We start from the raw sequence: 12,144 nt of genomic DNA on the forward strand, positions 1-12,144 counted from the left end.
AGAAACAAGACAGGGATGTCCAGTCTCACTACTTTTATTCAACATAGTATTAGAAGTCCTAGTCATAGCATTTAGACAATGAAAAGAAATAAAAGGAATCCCAATCAGCAAGGAAGAAGTCAAACTTTCACTCTCTGAAAAGGAGCTGATGTTATATACAGAAAAGCTAAAAGAGTCACCAAAAAACGGCTAGAACTAACAGACCAACTCAGTAAAGTCGTAGGACACAAAATCAACATACAGAAATCTATTACATTTGTACATGCGAGCAACCAAGCAGCAGAAAAAGAAATTAAGTAAGTGGAATTCGTTTCATTTACAATTGCACCAAAACCCATATGATACCTAGGAATAATCCTAACCAAAGAGGTAAAAAACCTGTACGTTGAAAACTATAAAACAATGGTGAAAGAAATTGGAAATGCACAAAGAAATGGAGAAACAGTCCATGCTCTTGGATGGGAAGAGAAATTTTGTTAAAATGTCTATACTACCCAAAACTAACTATACATTCAATGTAATCCCTATCAAAATAACAGCAGCATTTTTCATAGAGCTAAAACAAAGAATCCTAAAATTTGCATGGAACCATGAAAGACCCCTATCCCAAATAGCCAAAGCAACCCTGAAGAAGAAAAGGAAAGATGGAGGTGTCACAATTCCAGACCTCAAGCTACATTACAAAGCTACAGTGATCAAGACAGTATGGTACTGGCATAAAAACAGACAGATCAATTGAACAAAATAGAAAACCCAGAAATGAATCTACAATTATATGGTCAATTAATTTCAAAAGAAGCAGGAAAGAATATGGGAAAAAGCAGTCTCTTCAACAAATGGTATTGGGAAAACTGGACAGTAACATGCAAAAGAATGAACCTGGACCACCTTCTTATACCATATACAAAAATACACTGAAAATGGATTAAAGACCTATATGTGAGACCTGAAACCTTAAAAATCCTAGAGGAGAACACCGGCAGTAACTTCTTTGACATCAGCCATAGCAACTTCTTTTTAGCTATTTCTACTGAGGCTAGGTAAACAAAAGGGAAAATATACTGCTAGGATTACACCAAAATAAAAAGCTGTGTACAGTGAAGGAAACCATCAACAAAACTCAAAGGCAACCTACAGAATGGGAGAAGATATTTGGAAATGACATAGCTGATAAAGAGCTAGTATCCAAAATATATAAAGCACTTATAAAACTCCACACTCAAAAAACAAATAATCCAATTTAAAATATGGATGACATGAAGACATGAATGACAGAAGACACGAATAAGACATTTTTCCAAAGAAGACATTAAGATTGGCCAACAGACACATGAAAAGATGCTTAGCATCACTGATCATTAGGGAAATGCAAATCAAAACTACAATGAGATATTACCTCACACCTGTTAGAATAGCTAAAATAAACAAAACAAGAAACAACGGGTGTTGGCAAGGGTGTGGAGAAAACGGAACCCTCTTGCACTGTTGATGGGAATGCAAATTGGTGCAGCCACTCTGGAAAATATTATGGAGGTTCCTCAAAAAGTTAAAAATAGAACTACCTTATGATCCAGCAATTGTACTACTAGGTATTTACCTGAAATATACAAAAATACCAATTCAAAGGGACATATGCACTCTCATGTTTATACCACCATTATCTACAATAGCCAAATTATGGAAACAGCCCAAGTGTCTACTGACTAATTTATGGATAAAGAAGATGTGGGGTATATATACAAGGGAATATTACTCAGCCATAAAAAAGAACACAATCTTGCCATTTACAAGGACATGATAGAGCTACAGAGTATTAATAGTAAATGAAATAAGTCAGTCAAAATAAGACTAATACCTTATGATTTTATTCATATGTGGAATTTAAGAAACAAACAAGCAAAGGTTAAAGAAAAAGAGAGAGAGACAAACCAAGAAACAGACTATCAACTACAGAGAACATACTGAGAGTTACTTAGAAGGAAAGTAAAATGGGGGATGGGTTAAACATCATAAAAAGATATGCATGCAATAGCAGACTTTCAAACTACATGAAGCAAAATCTTTCAGAATTCAAAGACAAAGAGACAAAGGTCCATACTCTAAAATCAATTGTAGTTCTACATATTAGCAACAAAAAATTGTAAACTGAATATAAAAATGATTTATAGTTTCATCAAAAATATGAATATGTGGATAAAGATAACCAAATATGTGGAAAATATAATCACTGAATACTAAAAAATATCACTGAAATTTACAATTATCCAGAAACTTATATTCAAAGTACTTACATCCATAATATATAAAAGACAAAATCCATGCAATTTCAATCAAAATTTCCTCAGGCTGTTTTTTTTTTTTTTTTTTTGGTAGGAGTTTACAATATGATCTAAATTACACAGAAATGAGAAAATCCTAGTATAGCCTAATAATTTTGAAAACAAACAACAAAATACAATGCTGGAAGACTTATATTATCAAATTTCAAAGCTTACTATAAAGCTATAGTAAATGGACTAACCATATGGAAAAAAATAAATTTTTACCTTTACTTCAAAACACACACAAAAATTAACTTCAAATGAATCATAGGCCTAATCATAAAAAATAAAATTTAGAGGTGCTCCTGGGTGGCTCAGTCGGTTGTCAAACTCTTGATTTTGGCTCAGGTCATGATCTCAGGTTGTGAGATGAAGTCCATGCAGGCTCTGTATTAGGCATGGAGCCTGCTTAAGATTCTCTCTCTGGCCCTCCTACCCCTACTCTCTCTCCCTTTCTAAGTATAAATTAATCAATCAAAATAAAATAAAATTTAGAGATTTCTGGGGGAGAAAGGGAGAAAATTCATAATCTTAGGTAAGCTTTCTTAGGTCATAAAAAGCACAAAACATTAAAAAAAGAATAAATCTAAAGTGAAAATGTTCTGTTTCTTAAAAAACACTGAAAATGAAAAGGCAGGCAAAAGACTAGGAGAAAATATTTGGAATAAATATATATCTGACAAAGTACTTACATCCATAATATATAAAAGAATTCTTAAAATTCAATAATAAAATGCACAGGAATGATAAAGTTAGAGTAGTTTCTTCTGGGGACAAAGGAAAAATGTAGGGAATACTGATTTAACTATGTTACTTTCTTTGAAAATTACTAAATAGTAGGTACACAGACTTTTATTACAATTTTATTTATTCCTTGCTTCATGTTTAAAATATTTATAATATAAAACTTAAAAGTTAACACTAAACCCAAATAAAAAGTTTAATTCATATTACTGTAAGAAATTATTGTAGACCCTAAGATATTTAGTGGATTTTTGCCTGTATCTTATTCACCTATGTTTGACATTAAGCACAGGACACACAAACATATGTAAAACTGGAGAAAAGAAAAAGACTTAGATTCCTAGTTTCCTACTAGATATTTCCCTCATTGCTTCAAACAACTTACTGAAAAGAGTTCACTGATCTTTCCTCATACTATAGACTCAGGCTCTTCTCTTTTCTTTGCTGGTTCCATCTTTGTAAGTCATAAGGACAGTGTATTACTTAGGAGCACGAGCTTTAGAGCCAAAATGCCTGGGTTCCAATCTTGATTACCATTCAAAAGTTGCCTGACCTTGGGCAAGTTAATGAATCTCTCTGTGCTTCAGGGTAAATGTTAAGTACATTAGAGCTAAACCTGGCAAATAATCATGTTCCGTAACTATTAACTATTCTTTTTATCTTCTTATTGCTGCTATAACTATTATTACAACTATATCCTGACTTATCTTTGTCTCTTCCTTTGTTCCCCCTTAGTATTAAGGAAGGTACTAAGTCTTTACTTGACCACACAACAATCTGACCTCTCTCTCCCTATTTCTGGTCATCAGTAGTGAAGATCTAGATTCCTATAGCTTTCTTCCTACAGGCCTTTTCTCTATTTTCTCTCTATTCCAATCTATTATATACTATTGTCAGATTAATCATTATCCCTTTTCATAAGATCCCCTTTCCTACAGCAGGAGTAGTTCTGTGAGGTTCTGTAGAAGGGGAAAAAAAGGATTTCCAGTGGTTCTGAATTAATCACTAGAATAAAAAGTATGGGGGATAAAGTCTCAAGGTTGAATTTTAATCATACAAATATCAAAGCAAGCTAAATTATGAAAGTAGCAAAGACATATAAATTGTCTTTGAGTAGCAATAGCAGTTCCCTATTACATCAGCAATCACTCCTACTATAGTTTGAGTTTGAGATTTGATTTAGTATGAAAATCACCAATCATTTTTGAGTAATCACTTACTTCTTAGGGCCCTAGTCTCTTTTGTTATAAATAGTTATATAAATGCCATCAATCTATGCTTCCAGACAGTAGAAGGTAACACTGATTAAGCACAACATTTCTGATGAGCCCAGGGTAAGCTGAGTTAGCCAGAAAGTTAATATCCAATGGAGGAACTGGGAGAGGTGAACTTATGCATCATTTTGAACTACATAATCTCTGAAGTTTCTAATTTTAAAGATTGTGAATCTATTCTAAAGATATACAAATCTATATAAAACTCTTCTAATTTAAAATTTGGTAACACTTCTATATTCATTTATAATTCATTTAGTAATACTTCTAGAAATCTAGGAAGCATTCTGAAATCTTCTGTAAAAATTATTTTTGTATAGCTTCAAGGTAATTTGGTTTGAAATTTAAAACTGTATTTTTAAACAAATTTCATTATGAATTCATACTAGGGTGGCAATATATTTTGCAACACTTTAAAATGCACCCAAATTTGATACAAGCACACAAAGGTTATATAGCTGTTCTTTGAAAACCAGTCCTAGAAATCTAAACATGAAACTTTTTTTCGTTAACATTTACCTTTTTTCTTCTTTTGCTCTCAGCTGTTCTTCCTGTCTCAAAACTTGGACCATTATAGATTCAAAAACTCCACTTGTCAAGCCTGCCAAACTTCGTGGTGTTGACCGACGCCTCGTTGAGGTACATGCAGTTCCCTTTTCATCCTCCAATCCATAATAGCCTTTAGATGTAACTGCTATCGTTGTCTTTTCTCTCAAGTGCCTTGGAGAAGAATAAGTCAATTCATAAGGTCAAATCTTCTGGGTAAGCAACAAGTCCCCTTAACCAGCATCTTAATAATCTCTTTTGCTAACTGTATAAAAAGTATATAGTTAAACCTTACTTCGCTACACTCAAGATTTTTATCTGCCCTATATTTAATTTCTAATTTTCTATACCCATATCATAAAAATCAGTCTAAGAGACAGTTCCTTCCCTACATTTAAGAAATACACAAATCTTGGTGCACTTGGGTGGCTCAGTTGGTTGGGTGTCTGACTTTGGCTCAGGTCATGATATTGGGATCCTGGGATCAAGCCCTAAGTGGGCTCCCTGCTCAATGGGGAGTCTGCTCTTCCCTCTCGCTCTCCCTCTGTATCTTCCCCTGTGTGTGCTCCCTCTCTAATAATTTTTTAAAAAAACTTTCTTTAAAAAAAAGAAATATATAAATCTTTCACATTAAAATTAAAGATTAAAACACTATCTCTTAAGGGAAAAAAGTTTATTGTTTGCAAAATTAAATGCAGCTTATCTATACATTTCTTCATATATTTCATACTACCTATGATTAGTATAGGAAAATGTAGAATATTATCAAAACATTTTAAAAGAAAATTCATGGTACATAAACACTTGGGAGAAATTATAAACAAATAAATACTACAATATATTAAGTATTATAATATGTAATTGCAAATCTGGAAACCTGACTTACCTATAAAAAGAATCTAGGAATCAGGATTCTCTCTTCAATGTCACACCTATGTCTCCCTACCCTGTAATATTCATTCTATTAATGCACTAAGATACTAATCTAATACTTGAAAATAATACTGATAGAAAAGTTTCTCAGTAGTTTAATTATCCATAAATCCCCTTAGTGAATTTGAAATAATTGATTAAAAACATTTATACTAAAAAGGAAACATTAATCTTATCAAGTTTTTTAGTCTAAATCAAAACCTGATTCTGAACTTTCATCTATAAAAAGGGCTTATCATAAAAAAAGCATCAGGGAAAACATCTGCTTTTCTACCTTTGTAAAATATGCCAGAACATCTGAAGTTTTTTTTTTTAATGGTATATACACTTTTTAAAAGATTATTTATTTATTCATGAGACACACACACACACACACAGAGGCAGAGACATAGGCAGAGGGAGAAGCAGGCTCCCTGAGGGAAGCCTGATGTGGGACTCAATCCCAGGACCCCAGGATCATGACCTGAGCCTAAGGCAGATGCTCAACCACTGAGCTACCCAGGCATATGACATCTGAAGATTTTAAACATGTTGTTTCTACAAGGGCAAAGTCAAGTCAATACCCCAAGTAAGTATTAAATAGGCTAGATGAATTGTATGTAAATTAAAAGTTGACCCTGTAATCAAATTTTCCTGCTTTCCTGTAGGCTTTTTCTAATACAAAATAGGGTAAGGTTTAACAAAACAAACCTTTACAGCATGAAACACAATCAAATGCCTTTCCATCTTGGACTTTGTTCACAGTGGTTTATTACCCCAGGAAGAACTTTTATAGTAATCTCAGTCTCAGGCCATCTAAAACAAGGCTCTTGAACTATGGCACTGCTATATGTTTTCTTTGTTATAAGGACATAATGTTGTAACCAATTCAGCTTTAAGTAACACATGAACTTTTAAATTAGTTTTCAAGTAATCCTGAAGAACCTGGGCTGGGGATCCCTGGGTGGCGCAGCAGTTTGGCGCCTGCCTTTGGCCCAGGGCACGATCCTGGAGACCCAGGATCGAATCCCACATCGGGCTCCCGGTGCATGGAGGCTGCTTCTCCCTCTGCCTATGTCTCTGCCTCTCTCTTTCTCTCTGTGTGACTATCATAAAAAAAAAAAAAAAAACTTAAAAAAAATTAAAAAAAAAAAAAAAAAAAAAAGAACCTGGGCTGATCGAGCAATAATGTTTCAGGCTGTGATTTTTTTATGTACAGTAGCATATATCTATCTGTACGATGGCTAACTGGGCCAAAAGGAATGTGGGCCAAAAGAAAATAAGCTGACTGGCAATAACAGACACTGAATGAGTATATTTGAGATCATTTTAAAGGTGAACTAACTAGTTCTGTAATTTTTTTTTTTTTTAATTTATGATAGTCACACAGAGAGAGAGAGAGAGAGAGAGGCAGAGACACAGGCAGAGGGAGAAGCAGGCTCCATGCACCGGGAGCCCGACGTGGGATTTGATCCCGGGTCTCCAGGATCGCGCCCTGGGCCAAAGGCAGGCGCCAAACCGCTGCGCCACCCAGGGATCCCTAGTTCTGTAATTTTAATTACTTCTTCATCAATACTATTGGAAGAGAACATTAATGAACAATATTGCATTGAAACATGATAGCTCAAAGGTCACAGTGTATGTAGAGCACTGGGGATAAAAGGAGTTGAGGGAAATAGTTAAGTCACATGGCTAAATTATTATGTAATAAATGAGTCAGAAACTTTATCCTTTAACTTCACTCCTACTTTTTTAAATAGTTATTTTCTCAGAACAAAGACCAAAGAGAAATTAATATCCTTCACTTGTCATCAGAAATAAAAATGTATGTATTTTGATATTTGTCATTCAAGATTAAAATACAAGAGAGAAAACTATGATGTCTCTTTCATATCAACGTGCAAAGATTAAAAAGATATATCACTCAGTGTTGGGGAGAATATGAAAAGAAAAATTTTCATAAAACATTATTGGATATATAAAATTGGCACAGCATTTCTGGAAATCAATTTGGTAATGATCATTAAGATTTAATGTGCACATATCTTTTTGACCCATCACAGTCCTAAGAATTTACCCTACAGACGTATCTCCACAACTGTGAGCAATCTCTTTCTCTGCCCCCTCTTCTCCCACACAGAGTATTATTGAAAAAGAACAACCTGTAAACATAAATGTCCTTTTATACAACATGGATTAAACAATGTATACCATAATATGGAATAACATCCATTCATCAAAAGGAATTAGGAAGTCTGTATATACTCACTGTAAAAGGTGTATTACACTACTGAATGCAAAACAGTTTCTGAATATATCTTTTAACCCAAAAGGAATTATATATAAGTATATGTAAATGTAAACATACATATGGCACTAAGCAGTATGTGTGTTTGTTTGAAGTTCTAACTCTCACCTAGACTATTGCAATCTCTTCATGACAGGCATCCCGGCTTCTATTCTGATCTCCTTACAATCTATTTTTCATGCAGCAACCCAGGTAATCAGATCATATCATTCCCCTACTCTGTCTCCTCCAAAGACTTTCAGTTACACTTAAAATCCATAGTTCTGAAGACCTACAAGATCCAGTGTAACATGACCCTTATCTACCTCAGACTTCACTTTCTACCACTCCGTTCATTACAGCTTTGTATTCTGGCCACAAATGTTTGTGTTATTCTCAGTCACACCAACATCAGCTTTGCCTTTCCCCTTGTCCTCATGTAAGGCACTCCTCTCCCAAATATCTGTATGGTTAGGTATTAACATTTCTTCCAAATCAGTTCAAATGCCAGCTTATTTGAAAGGACTTCCCTGACCATCATAACTAATAAAGGATTCCCTGTCACTCCTCTTTGTTCCCTTACTCATTTATTTTTTTCCCTGTTTATCACTACATTATACTGTATAATTATCTATTTATTTGGTAATTTTCGATCCTACCAGAATGAAAGTTCCAGAAGATAAAGATTTCGTTTGTAATGGATGTAACCTCAGAGCCTCAAACACATACACATACACACACCCCCACACGCAATATTTGGAAGGATACAAGCAATTTATTCGTCATTTTAAATTTACATACATAATTTAAGATGAAAAATTCCAGTCAACTATTTTCTCTATAGTAAAATACCTATTAAATATTTGTTACTAACTACCTAGTCTTCATTTATCAGAGAATAAAATGCAGAAAGATAAAAATAAGTAAGTCTCACCTCCAAATAATACTTGTCAGATAATTAACAATCAAAACACTACACTAAAATAACTCTCCTTTTCTAAAATTCAAGTTTTCCTACCTATTAGGAAAATTATTTTATAAAATCAGTCTGACAATAGTTTGAAAATAACAGATTGCTAACTATTAGCAAAAGCTTAGCAATAATTACAGTTGACTCACTGAGTTTTAGTTATCCTTTTTCTTTTTCACAAAGCATGAAATGTCTTTTCTGTGTTGCTAATACATTCCAAATTTCAGAATTCAGAGGCTTAATTCTGTTTCAAATTATTAAAGTAGTAAGAAAGTGAATTGATATTAAGCTTTACTTATGGTTAATGTATGTACTAACACTACCCTCCCCCACTAAAAACAGATGTTTGAAAAGGTTTCATTATGTGATTTTTTTGTTGTTGTTGTCACCTATAAAAATTCTATCTGCATAATTATAACTTGGAAATAATTATCTAATCTGTTTAAAAATACTATAGTGTTTCAGTCATTTTTGTAACCTATTTACTTAAACATTTTTTCAATACAACTATAGCCCTCAGGGTCTTGGCAAGATAAACTAAAAAGTAGGCGATGCTTAGGGATGCCTGGTGGCTCAGTGGTAAAGCGTCTGCCTTCGGCTCAGGTCATGATCCTCAGGGTCCTGGGACAGAGTTCCACATCGGGCTCCCCATGTGGAGTCTGTTTCTCCCTCTGCCTATGTCTCTGCCTCTGTTTCTCATGCATAAATAAATAAAATCTTTAAAAAAAAAAAAGGAGGTGATGTTTAATGAAGAGACTATTCACAAATGTATAGCCAAGGTTAAGGAAAAACTAGAAAGGGATGCCACTCTTGGGCCAGGTAGGTAGCTATGCTCAAAAGGAGAAAGAGAAGGGATAGTTAGGGAACAAAGAATCCTATAAGTATCGAAGAGGGCCACAGAATGATGGAGCACAGTTACTGACAATTTGTTGCCCAGCAAAGAGAAAGCTGTTAGAATACCCCAACCCGCTCTGTCCTCCTGTCAGTGCCTCCCACCGACTGAACCCAATCAGATGCCAGAGCACAGGCAGACCGGTTGATGCAGTCCTTGGAAATCAACCTTCTGGAACACGGAGCACAGAGCACATTGCACAAAGATGGAGAATAGATTTGGAGGGACAAATAAAAATTATCGAGCAAAACAGAACTTTCACATCAGTATTCAAGAGCAACTAATTAAAATTAGGGACGACAGGACTCCTACTGGTGAATTTCAACAAAAACTTTTGCCTGTTTGATAAGCATCACACTGTAGTCAGCCCAGCTTACAATGCCCTTCTTCTACCTGGATTTATGCATCTTTAGGAGTTCTGAACTACAAAAGCTATTAAAACCAAGCACCAAAATAAACTTAAAAGAAACCTTTCAAATAGCTTTATAGCCAACTATTGAACCAAGATTTTCAAAACTAATGAAGTATCACAATGCTCTCACCCATACTAATGTTTTGTAACATTAATGTGAAAACTTATTTTTAAAATAAGCTTAAACTTTCATGTTTAAGTATCTAGACTGTAACACTTTACAATATATAAAACATAATAGTACAGAATATGATTAAATGATTAATATAGAAAAATTGAGGGTACATAGTCAAAATATTTTCTTCTTTGGAAACCAGATCATTAAAGTTTGGAAATCACTGCTCTCAGATTCAGCTGCACCAAATACTCAAAAAAGTCTTCAGAAAAAAATAAGTCTTCATACCTACAAAAAGTATTTTTGCATTTATCAGACTATGAAATTTATTTTCACTTGATATTCTTTACATTCTATTCTCCCAGTTAACTTTTATCCCCCCCCCCCCACATTTTTTTAAAGAGGCTTTATTTATTTTAGAGCAAGAGAGCACAGGGGAGAAGGGGCAGAGGGAGAAAGTCTCAAGCAGATTCCACAATGAGCACAGAGCCCACAGGAGGCTCCATCTCACAATCATGAAATCACAACCTCAGCAAAACCAAGAGTCCCAGACTTAACCAACTGCCACCACTCAGGCATCCCCTCTGCCCCTACATTTTTAACTCATCGTGTCATCCAGACCTCCAATCCTTTATTCGATTCCTTCATTTGCTCTAATGATAATTCAGCCTCTTTTAGCCATTCAAATAGACAAGTATTGGGACCAACATTAAGACAAACCTCTTACCTCTCTTAACAATTATCTGTCTCAGGCATTCCATCTCTTTCTTGCATCTCAGCCAAAAACTCCTTCATTCCTAATACCTCCAATCACTAAGCACTACAGGAAAAATCACCACCTTGTACTTGGTTGCCTGTATAACCTAAATTGAATTCAACCCCACCTAAGAGGACTTTTTTAACAGCAATTTAAAAACACAATTATTATTCAAACAGCAATTTCAAAATATAATCAAACACTTCACTCCATTACCTATCATAAAACTTAGTAACTGATTTTCCCCACCACTTGTTTCATAGAGAGAACGGAAGGTTTTTTGTCTTTTTCTTTACGTAGGCTCCATACCCAGCATGTAGCCCAATGCGGGGCTTGAACTTATAACCCTAAGATCAAGACCTGATATCAAGAGTCAGACGCTTAACCAACTGAGCCACCCAGAAGCCCTGAAGTTTTTATGGAAGAGCTCCCACTTCCTACTTCTCACTGAACAAAATTATCTAAATGTTACTTTAAATTGCAGTGAAAAAATGTGCTCTTCATTCTCTTGCCAAAAGCTAATCCCACCACAAGTTTTCAGAATTCATATTCCATTTACTATCTTCTACAAATTCAACATCTACATGCTAGCTGTCTTTATAGCATACAAACATGTAAAACTTTATCTTAAAAACAAACCATCCTCCCCCCCGCCCCCCCCCAAAAAAAAAACCACCATTCCCCTTGATGGGACAACTCAGTCAGTTAAGCATCTGACTCTTGGTTTTGGCTCAGGTTCATGATCTCAGGGCATGAGATTGAGCCCTGAGATTGAGATTCTCTCCCTCTCCCTTGCCCCTCCCCCAGCTCTTGTTCTCATGCTAACATAAAATCTTTAAATGAAAAAAAAACCATTCCCCTTGAAAAGAGTGACATCTAAATTCTCTGCCATTTCATGTTTCATTCACATACCA

The 12,144-nt window shown here is 34.7% G+C and overlaps 1 protein-coding gene across 3 annotated transcripts in view; it reads right to left on the reverse strand.

Annotated features, from left to right (window-relative positions):
- The window catches only part of BRD10 (bromodomain containing 10), a 115,836-nt gene that overhangs the window by 85,221 nt on the left and 18,471 nt on the right, over positions 1–12,144 (reverse strand). For 2 of the 3 annotated variants that reach the window (XM_077911894.1, XM_077911893.1), the window contains exon 2: positions 4,859–5,059. The exons of the other annotated variant lie outside the window; for it this stretch is intronic. In XM_077911894.1, coding sequence (XP_077768020.1) covers positions 4,859–5,059 — 201 coding nt within the window. The remainder of the gene's footprint in view (positions 1–4,858; positions 5,060–12,144) is intronic. 3 annotated transcript variants of the gene reach the window in all.

Source organism: Canis aureus, chromosome 10 (genome assembly GCF_053574225.1).
Source record: "Canis aureus isolate CA01 chromosome 10, VMU_Caureus_v.1.0, whole genome shotgun sequence".
In the NCBI taxonomy this organism is placed as follows: domain Eukaryota; kingdom Metazoa; phylum Chordata; class Mammalia; order Carnivora; family Canidae; genus Canis; species Canis aureus.